This window comes from Phalacrocorax aristotelis, chromosome 5, assembly GCF_949628215.1.
Source record: "Phalacrocorax aristotelis chromosome 5, bGulAri2.1, whole genome shotgun sequence".
Classification (NCBI taxonomy): Eukaryota; Metazoa; Chordata; class Aves; order Suliformes; family Phalacrocoracidae; genus Phalacrocorax; species Phalacrocorax aristotelis.
The window spans coordinates 24684637-24706085 of record NC_134280.1 but is presented as its reverse complement, the minus strand read 5'-3'; the positions used below and the strand labels follow the sequence as shown (position 1 = coordinate 24706085).

The following is a 21449-nucleotide window of genomic DNA, read 5'->3' as shown; positions in this document are numbered from 1 at the left end:
CTCTGTGGGAACACTGGTTTTAGCTCAGGCGAGTGCCCACCATCCTGGCAGAGCCTTAGAGTACTTCCCTGGGCTGTGGGCCTACAAGCAGGATGCAGCACCCTGACTGCGTGAACTGCCACACCATGCCCTGTTCACCATGCTCCTGGTTGCTCATGCTCCCTGGGGCCGTTTAAATCTCCTGTGGTTGCTCGTGGCAATGACTAGGCTGTGTGAGTCTCACTTGCGAGAGCTGTCAGGACCTGGTTGGCTGCTCTGCACTTCCTCAGGCGTCCCTGCCTTCAGGAACCCCCTTGTCTGCCCCAGTCTAACACCCAGCCATGGAACTTACTGTTGCTGCTGCGTTCGTTGACGACTGAAACCATAGGGGATTGGTTAAAAAAAAAAAAACAAACCACAAAACCAACCCCCAAAAAACCAAACCAAAACCAAAAGCTGAAATCAAACCAACCAAACCCAAAACCCAAACAGTTAAAGATTACGTCCCCCATAAGCAGTAGCCAAACATGAGGAGTGTACTTTGGCCATTTGGTCATTCTGCACTTCTTGAACCTGTTGCATTTTGCAGTTAGCGTTTTGGGCACAGAGTGAGTTCCCTGTCCAACGCTATTTGTGATGTTGTTTCCATGAAGCTTGCAGCTACTCTTCAAGGCTTCCTCTCTCCAAGGTAGAAAAGTCATTAAGAGACAGCACAGACTGGAATTAATACTTCTTCTCAAACAGGTTGTCTTCAAAAGAAAAGTCGGGAGGGAAGGGAGGGACTGGGAGAGAACTTCTTAAGATTTGCTTTTTAAAGTTATTTACCAGTATAATACCTAGTAATTGCTAACATTCTGTTCTTTCCATAGCAGAGGTGTGCAACAACAGGCTCTTGTCTATACTATGAGTGTTCCCAGTCATTTTCTCTTTCAGGAAAAGTAGGAGGTTACAAGGGAAAAGACTTAGTATCTGGAGGTTGTTTTGGTTCTGGTTTTAAGGCACGTTAAAATTTTAGTCTCTCTCTTTTTCATTGTATTCCTTTTCCCATTTTTTTGAGAGTAATTTATGGTAAAGATACTTGAGAATTTAAGAGTCTTAACTGGTTGAGGGTTGTGAAAATTCTGTGGTTCATTCGGATAAAGATATTACAAACTTTCTTACCTGTATTGCTTTCAAACCTTTCGCTGGCTAGCTTTGTCGTGCTGAACAAAACCATCTAGCACTTGAATTGCATTTTTTGTTTCTTTCCAGTTTTTTTGAGAGCACTTTTGAGGAAGAACACGCTATAAGGTTAGGGAAAGAAGGATGTGAGGAAAGAAAAGAAATAATATTGATCTTAGCCAAGTATGTTTTTCCTTTGGTAGTTTGCTGAATATAACAAATAACCTTAATATGAAAGCTAAGGAAAAATTACCGATTTCAGAGAGGCTGTAATCTCCATGTGACCTGTGTAAATGTATTGTTGGCATCAAAGGGGATTTCACTGTGTGTTTCATGGAACCTAATTGAAAGTAGAAGTCATTCTTCTTATTTCATAAATACGAATAGTCTGGTCTAGAGGATTCTTTTTATCAGTAAGCCTCCACAACTGTAACTTGATAGTCTGAAAAGGTTTAGGTGAAGAAAAAAAGAAAATTGTCAATCTGTATCAGTCAACAGTTCTTTAATCTGAGATTGGTATTTGTTTGCCCACCTTCTCACACCTGTGTTCTAACTTGTTAATTATAATTTCTCCTTTGCGTAAGCCCACATTGCAGGCAGTTGGTAAGTTCACCTTTGTGCAGTGACCTGGCTTTGCCGTTGAATATAGCGTTAACTGTTTGTCCTGTCTCTTAGAGAATTGATTTCTCAATCCCCTGTCAGCAGAAATAAAATAGCCAACTGCTGTTAAGAAACCATCAATGAAATAATTTTCAAGTTCTACTTAAAAATCAATGACACAATATGGTCCAAAATCAGCAACATATAATGTTGGCAGAGGCTTGGAATAGGTTCCGTTAGATGTATATTTTTGTCTGTTTTGCAAGTGTCCTCACTGCCTTCTTAGAAATTACTGCCTGCTTTTATTATAAGGGTATTATTCTTTCAGACTCAGTATACCTTTAAATATTATTTTGGCTGTAACCTTCTAAAGAGATATTATAAAAGAAAAATACCCCTGTTATTTGTATGTATTAAACCAGTGCCAATATAATTTCAGAACGCAATCAGAGTAATTTTGATTTTACATTTTTAATCTTTCTGGTGCTGGTATCTGCAGAGACATGGGAAAGATATTGAGTTAAACTTTATTATTAGCTTGTTATTCATCTGTCATTTTGGTTAGCATGAAATTTCAAAGTAAAATTCAAATATGTATGAATTTATAGATCAGAATGTACAAATGTTAAAACTTTTAAAAATATATATATTTTTAAATTATGGGATTTTCAGTCTCGGAGACAGAAGTCTTCAAGTTAATACAATATAATATAGTTAAGTGAACATTATTACAGGATTCTCTTCCATTACCCTTCCTGTGTGATTCAGTCCTAGTCCTTAGCGATTGACCCTCTGCAGTACACAGCTATTCCTTCAGCCCTTTGTTAGTGCATCAAGTCGTGAATTCCAGCACAGAATAATTCTTAGTGGTAATGGTATTGTGATTTATATATCAGACCACAAAAACATTATTTATAGTTGAGTTCACACAGATTATTGATGTTAGTGATATGAAGACAAAATCTTTAGGTCAGTATCAATGTCCACAGTGGTTGAGTTTCCAATTTTCAGTTGAAAGGCGGCTTTTACAGTAGGTCAGGATCAAAGTTCACTGCATTTGAACTTCCAGTTTTCAGTTGAAAGGGGTGCTTTTACAAGTCTTGGGAGACAACTAAATTCCATTTTTAAAGTCTGTCGATTTTAAAATGAGTTTTTCAAATCAAACACATTTTGGAGGATCAAAAGTAATTGCAATTATGAAAAGAACAGTTAGAGACTCCTTTCTAATGTAATGGTACCAGAACCGTCTAGTGCATATTTAGCTTACAGGAAAGGCATTAAGTTTCCTTTTTTTACTGCGATGGGCAGTGAACTAATAACAGATATAATGACCATAGGCATAGAGCGTAAGTATCTGTCGGTATGTATGTACTATGAGGAGTAAAGCAAAATCTTCCTAATGACGTTTGATGTTTTGATTAGCTTTAATCTCTTATTTCCTCCTCCCTTCCATTTAATATCTTGGTCCTGTCCTGGTAATTCATTAACTGTTTGAAAGATGGGGTTTTTTTGTTCAATTAAATTTATTGATATGGTGTGGGACATACTTCACAAACAGCAGAGAGCTGGTAGATGCATTTTTTTCTCATTACCAATATATCCTAGATGAAAACAGGGTGAAAATGTTTCCTTCCTGCAATATTCTGATGAATGAGATGGTGCCACGCAGAATTTGCTGACCTCGTGCTGCAAGCGCTCACCAGAGTTCTCACGGATGGATGAACTCTTATTTCCTTTAACTAATGATTTCAGTTGGGATTTTCACCTTTCTTTCATTTCAAGTTGAAGATAAATACAGTGATGACTTGGTTTTTGTGTCATATCATACACACAGACACCCCCCCCCCACCCCCCCCAATTTCTTTGGTGTCCTTTTGTGAGGAGAGTTTGAGAGGACAGTTTGTTCCACTGGAGACGGAAGGAAAGGAGCAGCGTACACGTACACCGTTGACATAGTTCCTGCCAATGGCTGTTACAATTAATAACTTAAATGTTAAATCATAGGGGATCAAGAAAATATTTTTATTCTTAATGCATACAATTATGCCTAAAATCTTTAGTGGACCATTTACTGTGCTTAATGTGGTATTTAGAGGAAATTAAAGTTCATTCTGGAGAACATTTTGAATGTAACAGGAAAATATTCATGGCAGATGTTTGTGAATTAACTGGTAGTAAAGCCTGACTTAAAAGTTCATAATATATAAATACAAATGTGGATTTATTTTGGTATTATCAATAGACAAAGAGAAGTAAATGCTTAAGTACTTTCTGTCAAGGCTGATCTTTCCTGTGTAGATTTGAACAGTGCCTTAAAGTAATTACTTCTGTAAATAGTCTGTGGGGGTACGTCTAGATCCAAGCCATGGTAAAATTTCAAAATAGTATATACATATGCCAAAATAACTCTATATGAATAGTTGTATTCTGAAAAAGACACCTTTTTCAGTTGGCTTAATTCACACCTGGAACATGCATTCACACTTGGGTTTATTTGGAAAAAAGTGTTTGTGGGCTAATGCAGTAAGAAAAGTTTAGTGGAACTGTATGGAAGATGTTTCATTTTACTATTCAGTGCAATTTCCCTGTTCTGAATTTCTGAACTGCTAGAAATAATTATTTGTAGACAGGCTGCTTGCTGTATTCTTGCCTGCTTTTTTCTTTGAGAAGCTAGAAGTGACTATATCTTTTTATGTTTAGTGCCTTAGAACCCACAAGGATGACCCACACAGGAGAATTTGGGGATTATTGACATGAATTACATTGCCTGGAATGCTTGTAGGACGTTTTGTGTGAAAGTACTTGCTGTGGTTCATAAACATTATTGGCATCTAGCTCTGAGTAAATCTTATATCATGTACAGCTTGTAGCAATGCTGTTAGAAGGTATTGAATAGAAGAAAGGATAATACACTTGTCCTAAATCCATTACTTCTCCCATTGTACTTTTATTAAAGTCAGTGAGCAAGGGAATTGTAAGAGATTAGACATTGTTTTGTACCACAGAGGAGCTCATTGTCACTCCGCTTGATGCAGTACCTGACTTGTTCTCTTTCTTGCACCCAGCTGCTACAGCTTATTTAAGCACTTAACACAATTGAAAAACATGATCTAGCCTTTTTTTTAAACGGCAATTTTTTTCTTCATTATCTTTAAAAATACCACTGTTTCTAAACATTGTTTTAACAATAAATTCTAACTTTGTCACTTCAGCCGCACCTTTTAAAATCACCAGAAAACCTCCAGGAAAAGCAGAGAGCTGAGGCTGTGCTAAATAGAACTGAAAAAGATTTCCAAGGAAAGCCGTGAATGGGAGGACTGGGGGCATGGTGCACACAGTACACCTTGCGTTAACAAGGAAATTGGTGTGCACACAATAAATTGGTTTTGGTGCAGCACAGTTTAACTAGTTATGAGTACTCTCTACCTCTCTGTCTGTATCTGAAACACCATCATAACTATTTTGAAGCCCAGAGGGAATGCTAATTATTATCTAGTTTGATCTCCCACCCCAGTTCAATTCTCACAGTTGTGGTTAAAATAGAAGGTAACTCTCAGGGGAAAAAATTAACCTTTATTTAAATATTTTTTTAGCTAGAGATAAATTACTGTAACTTGCATAAGCTGTGCCAGTGATTAATTCTCTTTACTGTTAAGAAATAAGACACAGCTTTAGTCTGTATTTGTCATGATTCAACTTTCAGCCATTTGATTTCCATATGCTAGTGTGAAAAACCTTGTACTGTTTGAGTTTTTTGTTAATTATATATATTTAAAATGCAATAAGAATAAAAGCATAAGATTCAAGTGCACATATATAAACACTTTTTCAAAGTGTCTTATTTTTCTCCAGTTTTTCAGTATCTCAGCAGAGATAAGTGCAGAATTTTTCACATTGGACATTAGCCTATTTATATACTCAAAGGCTGTATTAGTCTTTTAGTTACAGTACAGTTCATGTCCATGCAACCCTCAAGTCTTGTCAGTCACTCTTGCAAGGGGGAAGTCCTCTACCTGGTAAATACTGTATCCACCCTCCCTTGTCCCCCACCCAGCAAGTGTATGAACTTGAATTTGTTGTATTGAAAAATATTGTTTGCTTTCACTAAATCTGTCTAGCAGTTCTGGTTGCTACATGCATGATTCACGTTGTTAGTAATTTACTATTTTCAGAATCTGTGTCATTAACGTGGTCTTTTCTAGGCTGTTGATGAAAGATGATAAGTAGCGAAATGCAAATAATTTGTTTGGAGTGCCATCAGAAACACACTCATTGGATTTTCTATTTGCTGTTACATTCTGAGACCTACTGGTTAGGTGGTGTTGACTCCATTTAGTGTATGCAGGTTTTTTGGAATTAAATACCTTATGTCACTGAGCCAGATTCCTTAGGGAAGTCTGAATATATTAATTATACACTACTACCTTCATTACTGATATACTGTGCCGTTGGACTTCTCTATTAAATGAGAGGAGTTAACTAAGAGCTACAGATGACATTTTAGGTCCTCCTTACACCTTTTCTGAGGAGCAGAGCAGCAAAAATAATAGTTTTGGACGCTTGAAACATTTTAATGAAAAGTATTTAACTGCTTTTGAAGTGTTTACAGGGAGCTGGTGAGTTTTTACATCTTGGAAGTTTTGAAAGGAACAAATAAGGTGCTGGGAAACACTGTACTTCCCAGAAATATCTCCCTTGGTGGGGGGAAGAAAGCCTACTGTACCCACAGTTACTCTCTGTAGTAGCAGAGACTTTTGCACTGCCTGCAGGATCACAGAGAATTCACTTGCACTTTGAAGTGTGAAGTGATAATCCTCACAACTGCTTACTTCTTTATTAAATTTGCGGAAGTTAATTACATGCCCTGCTAATTTTCAACAAAAAACTCACAATTCTCTGATGCCAAGTAGGCAAGTGAGTTTTCCAAGCTTCAGTTTAGTCCCTCATGCTGTACGAAGAATTTGGCATTGGCACACATTACTACTATCATCCATCCAGAGAGTTTATTAATGTATGCACATTTTTCTACACAGTAGTGTCTCATGAGCATGTCTTGATAAATCTCCTAAATGCAATTTAAATTAATTTCTTTATAGTATTTTATACTGTTGGGGCTTATTGTTAAAGTCCTGCTTAGCATTTGTGGGGTAACTACTTGCTGCCTTTGGAAAAAAGAGAGCAGGACATAAATTAAAATCACTATATTGCATATAGCTAAAGATACCAAGTATTCACATGTGGTAAATATATTGCCAAGGATATAGTCAGAAATTAACTGATGTTTAAAACAGTGGAATTTGTTATTCATGAAGTTTGCTGTATTTCATATGCCTTGACAACTGCAAGTAAATTGGATTTTGGAGGGGGTTTTGGTGGCTTTTTAAATGGTGCTTACTATAATGTTGCTAGCAGAAAAACAGAACAAGAATACCCCTCTCATCAAACAAGGAGAAGTGGATCATTCTGCTGGTGATAGATTGACCTCGAAGCGTGCAACTGGGGAGGCCTGATCTAATGAAACAAAGTGGATCATTGCTCTGTATTCTGTTATTAAGCATCTCAGAGTTAACTAGAGCAGTGATTAAATGTGTTTAAATGACTGTTACAGTGATAGTGAAGATAAAAAGGTCAGCTCATACTCTTTCACCAGGCCTAAACAGAAGCAATTAATAAAACTAAAAATGGTGCCACATGAGATATAACCTGAAAACGTGCTTTTTGCTTTTTGTGTGTTTGTTTAGTGTATTGGGTCAGCTGAGTGAAAAACAAATATATGGAAATAGTTGCCTTTCTTCATATTGCCATTAATATTTAACAATTTCTTGTTAAGGGATCATATTAAATCTCATTTAAATGGGACACTGACGTTGATGCAGGGGACTCTGAGTTATCTGTCGCTTTTTTTCATTTCTGGACTGTCTGCCATATATTCTGTGTGGTGCGACTGTCCAGATAGTCCATCAGAGAAAATTTGACTTGACTGAATAACTATTTCAGTTTTTTTCTTTGTGTCTTACTGCCTCACCAGCTTCAGACATAAATGCCATATTTGCTTATAAGTTTCCATCCTTTTATCTAAAATAAGTTTTCCAATACTTTATCACCTTCTCTGTAAAACCAAAATAGAATTGCAAGTATACAGCTGTCAGTTCTCCCCAGTGTATTGAGTTGTTGGTCAGCCTTCCCGGCAGAAGTTAGCCATGTAATTACTCCTTTAGAACGGTTGCAAAAAGCACCAAGTCAGGTACCTAAATGAGAACTATGAAAAATTAGGTCTGTGCCAAAATGGGTTTAGATGTGTCACTGTAGGTAGCAGGTGAACGTGGAAGAGAAGTTCTAATTGGCAACTATGTGCTTAGACAGGATTTAGAAAGAGTAAACTTTATTTGCCGCGTTGATGTATGAAATTTTCTGGAGGTCCCGTGTTATGTACCTACCCTTGCAGAGTGATTAAAAAACGTTTCATTGTTGCCTAAGCCTAAAAGATTGGCTTTGACATCTTGTGCTATGATGTTTTTTTCTGTAAATTTTTTATTGACTCCAATTTATATGCAGTAATGCCTTGTTATTGAGGGGGAACTGTAATGCTGCAAGCCATGTGGTAGGTGCCCACAGAATTAATTTAAAGCCCAAACTGGTGTGTAATCGGAATTCCTTCACTGCTGAACAAGAATCTTGGAGATTGTGTTGATTTTTATGTATCTATTTAAACAAAAAGCTGAGGATAAAGATCTTAAATGAAAAGTACCTATTGGTAGAATTGCTTCCCTTATCTTTTTTTTTTTTTAATTAATCGGTATAAACTAAAAGAGCATAGAGTTAAAGATAAGATGGTACCACTGTTTTCCTCTTCCTGTGTAATCTTGTTGCATGTCTCTACATAAGCTGTTCTGGCCACTCATCATAGTAACCAGCTGGGCCATTTCACCTGCTGGAGCCATTAAAGAGGACTCTCTCCCCCTAGATTAATCCCCTCCGACATTAGTTTTTTGCTCTGACAACTGGAGCAGGCATTCAGAATTTGCAGGTGGCCAGTGTGACGCACATAATTGCCTACAATTTTAGGCAATGAATAAAAATGGTCTACATTACTTGTCAAAGGTTGTATATGCAGTGCCAAGTGAGATCTATGGGAAGCCTTTTAGGGTTTAAAGAACAGTTAATAGCAAAGCTGCACAGTGCTTTTTTAATCATAATGCATTTGTAATATAGCACTTTGATCTTCTCCTTGTAGGAAATGGTGTTATATTAGCCACTTTTAAACATTTATGAGTGAAATTCAGTTATAGGAGAGTAAAAGTGATTATTCTTAGGCAGAACATGTCAGATTTCATTAAAAGTTTTAGCTTGCCCCTTCCTTGTTAAAATCTGTGGGGAGTCCTGTTCCTGGAGGGTTTCAAATCAGGATCTGAAGATTTAGAAGAGCTTTTTCTTTGTTTTTTCACTAAAGCAATGGCAAGACTAGAAAAGACTGTAGTAAATACTGATGTTATTTGTGGTTGTTTATAAATGTGCTTCAACCGCATAGCATTAAGCGCAAAAAATGTGTGTGCTTGACGGTTTAGGGAACGTTTCCTTGTATTTTAAAGATCTTAATTCTCAGTTGTGTCAATTATAACCTAAAAAATGCATTATTTAAAGCATGATCATAAATTATCTACAACAAAAAATAGGCAACTCTAAAATGTACTACTCCTAGAAGAGCCGAGTTTGACCTTTCAGACCCAAGAGCCTTTTATTAACACCTGCCTGTAAGGAGAACCATGCCACACGCAGCTTTCAGATTCACAACCACAAAACTGATGAGGAAAGGCTTGAAGGGTTCAGTTTGTGTCACTTGCTGTTTGCCGTTTCCATTTCACAGATGATTAATCTTTCTGTGAAGAAAGGCCAGAGAAACAAAGCACATTGGGCTCTTCCTGCAGTTACTCCTTCTGAATGCACACTAGCTTGCTAACTAAAAGGCCTTTAGATTTCCTGCCGAGAGAGATGTTCTGAAAGTGAATGCAGCTGGTTGGAGGTCACCAGTGCAAGGCTCTTGCCATTGTGTAATGGAGGCTTTGGCAGGTTTCATTTTGGGGGGGAGGGAGAAGGTGTTGGCGAAAAATTAATGCAGAATAAAAAGGGCTTTGGCCATTTGAATTAATTTCTTGAAGGGTGGATCATCAATAATAGGCTCAATTTCTTTTGCTCACAATTTAAAAAAAAAAGATATTTGCTGTGTTTTTTCCCCACCCATTCGCTTTCCTTAATGGCATGTTTGTATTGTACATGGTCTCTCCTGCTGGATGCTGAAATGTCGCTTCTTACTGAGTTTGAAAAGCAATCTAAAATGTACTGATTTTTACATATATTTTATGAGCTCTGCTAATTTTCGTGGTGGCGAGAGAAGATACTTCAGTATTGTGTATTTAACTTCCTAATTGTGGGATTTGTGTTGCTTTCATAATTGATATTGCTCTTTAGTGACTTTTAAAAGCAGCAATTTCTGTTTTTCTGGGAGAGTAACAATTTGTTTTTAGAAGGTATCATCTGATTTTTAATTTGTGTGTATGTTTTGAATCTTAATGTATACATGCCTTGTTTATGGAAGAGAATGGTCTGATATCCAGCTGAGTTTTTTACTTTGTTTTTTTCTTGATCTTGTGTAGGATGTAATGTGCAAAATCAAGACATGGGTAATAGATGAAAAGAAAGCTGTCCGCTTCTATCATGATTGGAATGACAAAGAGGTAGGCTATAAATATTATCCCATAAATTGACTTCTAATTTTCCTACCTGTTACTGTCTTTTTTTAAAGTTCTTTTTTTAGATTTCATATTCATAGTGTACTGAATGTTAAATTTATCAGCCGATTCTGTGTTTCTCAGTGATCTATCTATTAGACTTTAATTCTGTTGCCTTCTCAGACATGCCATGAGGAAAACGGTCATAAAATTAACTCAAGTTGGTATAACTTGGTTTTAAAATTCTCCTCCTATATTTTTACTTCTAGATTGATGTTTTGAACAAGCATTTGTTTTTTACTTCAAAACCAATGATCTACTTGGTTAACCTCTCTGAAAAAGACTACATTAGAAAGAAAAACAAGTGGTGAGTATGTTCAGGTTCAATATCTGAATTTATGTTTCTATTTCACATTTTTTCAATGGTGGTGAGTAATTCCTTGCATATTAAGATCACCAAGGATATTAATTAAAATAGGAATAAAAACTTATGCTTTACTTTTGTTACTTGTTATGCTCCCATTGACATGCTGCTTGAGTACAATGCACGTGGTGAAACCCTGAATGAAAGTGCAGAATAGGAAAGAACATGCTTTCCTTCCTTACGTTTTCACATGAAGCCATTAACTGTGGAGAAAATAGACTTGGTTTAGAAGTACTGATTAAAATAAACATATGGTTTTATCATGTTATATAATGCTGATTGTCTGAACATCTTTTTCATTCAAAAGGAATGAATAGAATGCCAGAAGACTAAAGCTATATGAGTTGCACAGAAATCTTTCAAACTGTGGCAAAATCGCACATTTTAACAGTACTCTTCTGTTTGCAGTTGGATGCCTGGCTTCCTTGCCACTGCTTGCACTTTGCTTACAGTTTACAGGCCTGTTTTGATGTGCTTTAATGCCATGAACAGCACAGGTTTTAGTCAAGTATTCCTGACATCAATATTATGACTTAAGTACATGATGGTTTTGGAACCAGTCTATCAGATGTTCAGTGAACTGGATGAGGATCCAGTCCTACATGGTAGACATATGGTGGGAATCCGCTGTTGAGAAGTACAGCATTTAGCATGTCATTGGAAGCTCTAGATGGGATAAATACTTGGTTTGTGGAGGAGGGAATGGGTTAAGTAGTATACGATGTAGCAAAATCTATAGCAGTATATTTATTTTAAAAAAACCTAACCAAACAACAAACCTTTTCTTAGTATTCAGATCTTTAAACACTGTACTTGTGAGATAGTTTGAAGATGTATAAACATATGTTTGTGAACAGATATATGTGTGCAACTCATCCAAACAAATCAAAAGTATCTAAAGCGGAATATCTGAATTCTCCTAAAGTACACCCTCTGTTTCTCCCTGTACTTCATTAAGTACTTAGATGCACATGGTTTCAATTTTCCATTAAAAATTCTCATTTCCATATGATATCAAAGAGTGAGAAGGCTTTAAACTGAAAAATAAACATTCATAGACTGGAAGCCAAAACAATAATTAATGTCAGATGGTTAACTCCAATAAATCATTAGAATAAATTCTGTGAAATTACTGCAACTAAAACTGTCCTTTTGATACTCCAAGACATTTTGTGTTAGTATTAAAGAACAAAATTTAACCTATTTAATAGCAAACCCTCTCAGCCCAAAACACAGACTTTGGAATAAACTTGATAGCCAATGTAATAATGGAAGCTTTCCATATTTGGTCAAATTTTATAATTTTAAATTAATTTGTTTCTTCTTTGAATGTTTAAACATCAAAAGTGGTTCTAGCCAAGGAAGTCTTTAAAATCAGGATAGTAGTATTTGCTCTGTTATTGTCAGGTGATATTCTTTTGAAGTACAAATGCTGAGGCTTCCTGAGGTTCACTGTAACAGTACAGACGTGGAAGTTTATGTGAAAATGCATGAGTTGTTTTTCCTGTCCAAAAAAGGATCCTCGCACCTGTATTTGGATGATTACAGGTAGAGCTCACTGGCTCTAATTGTACAGTAAATACCATTCCCCAGACCCTAATGGTAGACAGACTACTTAGGAGACGCCAGTCTGTGATTTAGCTGTCGCCAGTCACCCCATGTTTTTTGTGAGACTAGTTGTGATGATGACATAGTTAAACCCAATTGAAAGCAAATCTTTGTATAAATTGCAATTTTTAATTTGTAAAAAATCAGATGTTTGAGTTGAGGAGTCATATAATGAAATGGTTTAACAGTTTCTGTAGCAATTAATGATTTAGTTTTTAAAAAGTATACCCAGATCTCATGGATGTGAGTGTAATTGTAGCTGAAAGATCAAAGCCTGGCTAGCTGAGTGATGTTCCAGAAGAGAATTTACCACATAGCCATTTTCAGTACAGTTTCTGCCTCCTGCTGTTCCTATTTTCCCTCAAGCTAGCCATTGACTACCCCCTGTGCATCCCTGCTCGTAAAAAATGATTGAGGAAGTATTTGTCATGTATTTATGAGTGGGAAACATTGTGTGATAGGGAAAGGCATCTACTAGAACCAGAAAGATTGCCATTTTCTTTCATTCAGCCACTCTGCCACAGCTTTAAATCCTCTGTTTATGCAACACAGCTTTTATATTTAAGAGCAGAATAAATGTTTTCTATGAAGGATGCTGACGGTAGGCTTTTGTCATTTGTGTGGTGCAGGCAGATGTAAATAATTAGCATATATTCTACTGTAAGATGCCACTTAATTTGTGATTTTTGGTATTATTTTTGGGGGTAGAGGTTCATATTTGAAATGCAAGCTGCATTTAGGCTAGCCATTCAACTTGAAAAAGTTTATTTCTGAGCTTAATTCATAATGTTACTTTAATAAAAGTAAGGTTAATGCAGGAAACGCTCAGCAGTAAAATGTTTTTGTAAGACTTTTACAACTATAAAAGTGTTTAAAACAGCAAAGGAGAGGAGAGGCTTTTTGACTGTGGGTAGAGAGGAAAACTAAAATTGTCTTTGTTTTCCTGGGTCACTCTTTCAGAATTAACGAACATTTTAATTGTTAGTTAAAACACACTTACATTTAAGTGCTAACATGTTATTTTTCAATCCAGGAAAAGAAGAAAACACTGTGAAAGATAGGACTATTGTGTGTTTGAGTAGGTGTATTGACCTTTTGAAAGATGTAAAAACTGGAATGGCTCCAAGCAGTTACTTGCTGGTTTTAACAATGTTGAATTAGTCATTCAGTTGATTTATGATTAAGACCTAGCCCCTGAAGAGAAGCTGACATGGCAGCTGTGTTAGTCTCACTTGTGTTATGATCAGATGACAGTAATCATGATGTTGTATGGGGGAATCCACTGCAACTGTTCTTACTATATATTGCTGTGCTTTAAACGAATACTTAAGCCTTTCTTTTAATAATTCCTAATGGTTTGTATATGGATCTAGTACCTGAACATGGTATACATATATTTGAGTTTTACCATGAAAGTATTCTAAATAAGCCTGTTAATTTTCGGTTAAAAACTGCTTTCCGAGTCACAGGATGTCATATAAATCCAGGACATGAGATTTATCAGCCCTTCACCTAATTAAAGGTTTACATTTTAGTCTTGCTAAAGAGGATGCTTTTAGCGGGTCATAATATGGATTCCAATTATGAAATATTTTGAGCTAATTAATGAGTGGATGCAGTGGATCATGTTTAGCGTACTGTTCAGTTCAGTATTTTGGACTTATTCTTTGCAGTGAGCACTGGGAATACTTTTATGTGTCAAAGCTGCATGGACTGATCTTTTGACTCAATTTCTCAGCCCTAAAAAAGGAAATGTGTTCATCCTGTGCATGGACTGTAATTTAAAGAGCTGATTATGCTGCTAAAGATTTTAAAATATCTATAGCATTGTAACTAAGTCATCTGAGACTTGATACAGATTTTTGAACATCGTTTTCTCAAATATAATTCAGACTTGTTGAGTATCCAAATGTGCGTTAACATTATTTTCAAGGGTTTGTTTATCAAAATGTTGTGGTAGACATTCTGTTAACAAAAATAAGTTGGGTGTTGATGGGATAGGGTGCTTCTCTTGGAGTACCTTAGTCCTGTGTATTTAGAAAGGTGGCATATATGTCATAATAAATAACCTTTTCCCTGTTAATTTTTATAGCATTTTTAATGTACTTAAGCTAGAAGAGGCATAATTAGGTCAGATTAAAGGTCTGTCTTTTCTGGTATCATGTTTCTGACAGGCCACTAGCAGATGTCCAGGAACAGATTAAGCAAGCAGAGTGTATGCATCCAGCTTCTTGCAGTCTGCTATTGTAGAACTGACTAAGCCAGATATGATATACTTGTGGTTATTAATTTTTGACTGATTTTTAGTCTATGAATTTAGCCATTGACCTTTTGAACCCAAGTATACTTTTGGCATCCCAATATCCTGGAGCAGGGACTTCCACAGTTTAACTATGTGCTATATGGAGAAGTACTTCCTTATGCTTGTTTTGGATCTGCCACATCATAATTTCATTTGATGCTCCTTTAGATCTTGTAGTATGAGAGTGAATAATCCTTTTCTATTCATCTTTTCCATATTGCTTCAGATGTTCCAAATATTAAAAAAAAAGGGGGAGTGGGGGGCAATCTGACATGAAGAAATATCAAGGGTAAAGTACAAGGAAGACTCAGTAGGCTTGAGTATGAATGAACCTGCTTCACTCAGTCTTTCACTTTTAAACTGTTTAGGAAAGAAAGTTGTGATCTGGTTCTAAATGGAGACTTGGTGTTCTTGGTTATATTTCTGTGGGTACATGCCCAGTGGTAGAATAGATCTAATAGTTGTGCGTTCACTGTCTTAGCAAAAGAGAAAGGCAATGTCGTGTGCTGGTAGAGCAAGAGGATGGTGATAGGAGAAGAAATGCTATCCAGAAGGTTTTCGTGGCTTCAGTACGCCTGTTAAAAACAAGAAAGGAAAAGAAAACTTAAAAGAAACTCGACAACAAAAACCCCCTATGCTCCCAAACCTCCCCTTCCACCCTTAAATGTCTGATTTTAGAGAAGTCCTGGAGATACTATTTTTGTACACTCTTCTTAAACTGGTTAGCAATAAATATTTGATCTCTATGTAAAAAAGAAAAATTAGAGTCAAAGTTATTCCTTAGCATTTTACCTGCATTTTGGTTTGAGACCTTTCAAAAAGAGATTTTAAAAACCAAGGGAAACGAAGATTAATGGAAATGTTAATATTAACATGACATACCTTGCCGCAAACCATGATTTAACAAGCAGTGTAAGGATATGTATATTTAAGAACCTTAGTAAGTAAATTCACAGAAAATAAGGGAAAGAACAGCTGCAGGCCAGGTCCATCTCTTTTACAGCTAGAAATATGGTGACTCAATAAAAGTGTGAAACATCTCCATGTTAGTCCCACAGAAACACAATCTCCTTTTACCGTCCAAGTTTCAGCCCTTTTCAAATGCAGTCTGAAATAGATGAACTTTGTTTTTAGCAAAATTTGCAAACAAAAAAATCCCATTTGGACCAAACACCTAATAGTAATTCCTTTTCTAACATTGAGGGATACTGCTGTGCAGAGAGAAACGGAATTATATCACTTAGAGCAAACAGTTATTTGCAAATATCAACATATTGGTCATGTAGCAAGATACCCGAGTGAGGGCAGAATGCGATTTTCACTACCTTCAGCTTCTGAGTTACATTATTTTCTGATTACATTAAGTCTGTATTTAAATATACTATACGTCATAGCCATGGATGTTTAGGCAGATAAATTTTAGTCTTATAAATATGTTTGAGAATGCATTTGATGTAGAATACTTTAAATGATAAGTTGTAATGCCATCGTGGTGTTGAGATGTTTTCTTGACATAGCTGCTTAATGATTTTAAGGTTGTCTTCTATGCTGACACATTTGGAAAATAAAAATTTAAGAAATATGTTGCACTTCTTGTCCCTGCCTTACAACTGAAATGTTTTTTTAAAATATTAAAAGATTATTTGTATTATCTGTATACAAATGGAGTTTTGCAACACAAGTTGTGACGTCAGATACTCAAAGCTAATAAGGTGCAGAATTTAGGCTTCCTTTGCTGCACCTTTAGTGTCTGATTGAGAGAGAGTACCTTACAGATCAGGGTTTTTTTCACTAGAGGATGGCATGTTTTCTATAGAGCACCTATCTACCATAATAGGGGATAGTGCACGCTGTTTACTTAATAAACAGTTATTCTTTATTTATTATGTCTTATACCAATTAAATTTGTGAGTAAAATTAATTTATCATCCATCAACCTAATGGCAGTCTCTTTTCTTTCCAGCACCTCTGCCTGACATTGCCAGTTGACTTTTTGTAGTCTTCTTTCTTACCAGTTCCAGTGACTTTTTCGATCTTTCTGTTTGTCCCAAACTTTTTTCCCCACCCTTTTCCTAGCTGACATATTCTCTGTGCGTCTTTGCCAGATTGTCTCTCCCTCTTCTCTGATTTCATCCCATTCTTGCTGGCTCAGTTCCAGTCCAGTCCTTTGGTCTGCGTGATTGCTTTCACCAGACTTCCTGCTTTGCTTTGCTTTCCTTTGCCTCCCCCTCTGGAGTCCCCCGTCTCTTTGAATGTGCATGCATATCGTTTGGGTAACAGCAGGTGTTGGGGACATGTCTCTAAGCGTGGGGAAGATGGGACCCTGCTCTCAGCTCTGGTGTGCAACCTTGCCCCAGACACAAAAAACACCTTCCAGGAAAACTCTAGCTTCACTCCAGTGCTCCGCTTGCATTCGTGTGCTGTGGATTATAGAAAGAGATTAAATTGTTGAGATTTTTCAGTGTTAAATTTGAGCAGTTTTGCTACTGAGGGCATGGATTTCTGATTTGGATGGACTTTCACACAAGGGTATTGGTTTATCTCTGATACAGAGTTTACTCTGTGCCAAACATAAAATCTTGGCTCCTAAGCATTACAGCGGTAAAATTTTAAAATATGATGTTTCTGGGATGTTTTAAAAGTGGGCAATGCTGTATGGTGAAGCTGTTTTCAAAAATTTCAGTCCACCTGCTTACAACATGGCCCTTATAAATAGCTAAAGTGTAGGTTGTGAAGTCAGGAAATAAAGCCTCAGTAATTTACTTATGATATATTGAGTCTTGAAACTGGTGAAAAGGGGGTGGTGGTGGTGGAGGGGAACCTCCTGGTTTTTGGGAAGGCCTGTCCTGGGCAGATAAAGGTAGCTTCAAGCTATTCTTACAACTTGTCAAAGGCTGCAGACTGTAAGAGAGCAGGATGACCAGGCTAATGAAGAACAGTTTCTGCAATGTTGTGAGTGATACGTGACAGCCAGCGCACCACCACACCAGCCCAATGCAGCCTTACCCAGGCAAGCCTCTCGTTTTCTTTGAGAGCATCCGTGTGCATCAAGCTGATTATATTATCAGAGTAATGCAAAAGAACTATGTGTTAACACTTCATATTAGTAAGGCTGTGCTGAGTGAAAGCGGCTCTAAGTAACTTTTCAGCTTCATTGCTGTGTGTATGATCACTGTCTTACGAGCTGCATGTCATACCAAACCTCCTTCTGAACAATTCAACTTTGCTTCCCATCTTCTGTTCCTTTTCTTTTTCTCTCTCCAGGTGCTCTTCTCGGTGGTTTGGTTTCTTTTTTTGGCTGCCATAACTATAATTTCTGAGCTGTTTATACACGACTCTGTGGGTGCAGTTGTAATGTGGAGCAACCGCAGCTTTGAGTTCGGATGCTGCACCAGTTTTATAGTCAGCTTGTGCAGTCTTATGAATTGCTACCTGCTAACAATACTTCCTTTTAATCTGCCGTGGCAGTTCGGAGAATCAAGTAATTTGTGTGATATTTTATTTAAACACTTATATTTTCATAGGCAAAATATAAAGCAATAGATGCTAGCTTTCAACAAGGAAAAGCGTAACTACTTATAAAGTTAGCCAAACCTCTACAAGTAAGAAGGGGCATCTTTATTTGTATGTACTGTCTGAACATTTTAGAAACTTTGTTTCTTCCTGACCTTTGTTGGAATTGGGACTTTTCAATAAAAATTTTTGTCACCTTCATAAGCACATGCTACTTCAGATACATAGTATTAGGCAGTAGATTTCAAATCAATTAATTACAAAATTGTGCTTCATTCGGTGTATAGATAACATGATCAGTGAAATTTTTGCCCAGAAAAATGGTATGTAAACATTGCAAAATCATTGCAGTGCAACATGTTCCTGGCTCTGGATGTATCATGAGATACAACATCGTTTTCAAACTTAAGTCTGTTTAAAAGTGAAGAAACTGCTCAGAAACAAATGTGAGATGCAGAGATATGCCTGAGTATAGATTTTCTTACTGTGTAGTGGATATGGAGAAAGCAGAGACTAATAAATAACTGCTTTCTTTCTTTCTTTCTGGTATGGTATGTAAAGGGCTTGCTTCCATTTTCTGCTGCTTACTTTCCACTGTTTAGGAATCTTGTGCTTTATGCCTCAGTTTTCCTTACTGTTTCCGTAAAAGTGTTGGTGCTGATGAAATCATAGACAAAATGTTTTTGGGAAACGTTCTCTACTTTAAAATCAAGTAACCGAATAAAAATATTGATATTGTCTAGTAATTACATATTTTTTTTCTGGAATTTTATCAGTGATTTATCTCCTGAATGATGTCTGCAAAGGAACTGTGTTCTGTCAGTCCTCTTTTTCAAAGGCTTTCCAGATGTGCTGGGAGAGATTTAAGTGTGTGTTGTATGTAGTTGTAGTCCTTCACTGAACACTCTGGTCACAGACTTAGCTGGCTAAGCAATGTGCTGCTTGCTTGCCTGAATGCAGACTTCCAGTTCTTTGAATCAATTCTTCTTCAGAATGCTTCCCTCTTATTGTAGATTAGAGTCAAGCAACCTATATTAGTTTTACTGGCAACTGAATCAGTTTGGGAATTTTCAGTAGCTTGATAACTTTTTTCATACTCTAAAATGAGATTTTTAGCTTCAGAGTGTCTCATCTTGCTTTTTATGGCTTGTGTTTTTAGATCCAGGCTAGCGTCTGTTTTGGAAAACAGGCATCGCTTTTTCACAATACTCAGAGTCAGTGAAGTCTTAAACACTGAAATGGAAAAAGTGAAGGAAAACCAATGTTTTTCTCACTTGTCTGTCTTAATGGAAGCAACTTAAGAATCCATAATTTATATTGAGGGCCAGATTCTGGAGCGTACAGTATGTTCCAGTCCAGGGTTCTTAGTCCTGAGCATCATCAATGCAACCCCATTGACAGGTCCTTAGGGATTTTGGGGGAGACTAGGGTACTAACCACCACACTGGTGCTGTCATCTCTCTACAATATCATTACCTCAGATGCACATTTCAAATCCTGCTTCCAATGGTAAACAGAATCATAGAATCAATAAGGTTGGAAAAGACCTCTAGGATCATCAAGTCCAACCGTTTACCCAACGCTACTATGCTTCCTAAACCATACCCTGAAGTGCCACGTGTAGTTCAGTATCAGTTTCACTCATACTCTTCTAGAGTAGAGCAGTTTGTGCGTGTAAGTCTGTAGATGTTTGTGTCAAAACCCCTTTCACATTTCAAATTCCAGATGAGAAACATCATTACTAATGAAGCAGTAGAACACTTTTCCTTATTCTTTTGTGTCATGGATAGTACAAGCACAGCCACCTTCACTACAGTGATTTTTGGATGTACTAGTATTGATGAGAGAAAGAGAAGGAAGTAAGGTGAAATAGTCTACTCAACTCAATTTCCCAGGGACAAAGATTATTCCTTGATTGGAAATGAGTGTCTAAATCTACTCGGAGAGGATGAGCTCTGTTCTGCTGCATTTTTCTGTTTATTGTTGACTTAGAAAATATTTTACATCTCTTCTGTGATGCAAGTTACAAAGGTCCAGTTACACCTCTGTCATTGCAGTTAAAATGCTATCTGCTAGTATGTTGTAGCTGAATCAAGTTACCTTTTTCTGCATATTTGAACCTCAGGAAAATTTTGACAGGGAGAGAGGGGTAGACACTGATCTACATATGCTATGGTTTGGTTTATGAGCTCAAAGCATAACTTGAATTTGTCCCATTAATGAGCAGGTCTTATCCGAGAAAGGTAGGATTTGCTTTGTGTTTGGTTTTATTTTATTTTACTTTTTTAAAATGGGGTTTTTGCCCTTTTTTGCTTTACAAATAAGCTAATAGAGAATTGTGCAAGAGATTATTATTCTTGATAGTAGTTGTTTATTCTTAAGTTATTGTATATTAAGTTAGTTATTAATTTATTGAACCCTGTATCTTTCAGAATGAATAAGCATCAACAGTTGTAATAGCTGGCAGATGAGCTTTCATTTTATTAATTTTTAAAGCAGAAAACCCTCTGATAATATTATCTTCTATTCTGAAATAACAAGAGAATTACTTGTATTGCTTTTGCAAAAACATCTGTATGGGGAAATTTGGATTGGGCATTGCAGTCACTATAATAGTATCTCTTAAACAATGTCCAAATTAGTAACTTACTTTCCTTTCATAGTCTTTTACTCAGTATTAGTGTATCTAATTTGCAAACAAGTACGTGTATGTACCTGTAAAATTCTGCTTATTGAACTTGCCTGTCAAGATCATGTCATATCTTGAAACATTTCGTGCTATCATATGCTACAGAGTTCTATTAATCTCTAAGTTCTCATAGATCAAGTTAATTTTATTTCACTTACCATTCTTTATCTTGCTGCAGTTGATATTTGAGATATTTATGGGATCTGAGAACAATACTCATGTTGAAATTGTTCTTCATGAATGGTCTGCAGCATCTCCATTCTCTGGGGGAATATTTTATGGATTATTGTTCTGTTTCCTACAAATAAGGGCTAAATGGGAACATCAGCCAGTCAAAAAAAGTATTTATTGTAAGTAGAAAATAGTTGAGAGGAAAATTCATTTATACAATTGGAAATATAGGCTGCTGTGGCTTTCGCACCCATTTTTCAAGTTTACTTTTGCTCT

At 36.5% G+C, this 21449-nt stretch overlaps 1 protein-coding gene across 3 annotated transcripts in view; it reads left to right on the top strand.

Moving 5' to 3' along the window:
• Positions 1 to 21449, top strand: part of OLA1 (Obg like ATPase 1) — a 107556-nt gene that overhangs the window by 55915 nt on the left and 30192 nt on the right. For all 3 annotated transcript variants that reach the window (XM_075093482.1, XM_075093481.1, XM_075093483.1), the window contains exons 6-7: positions 10392 to 10472; positions 10736 to 10833. In XM_075093482.1, the coding sequence (XP_074949583.1) occupies positions 10392 to 10472; positions 10736 to 10833 (179 nt within the window). The remainder of the gene's footprint in view (positions 1 to 10391; positions 10473 to 10735; positions 10834 to 21449) is intronic.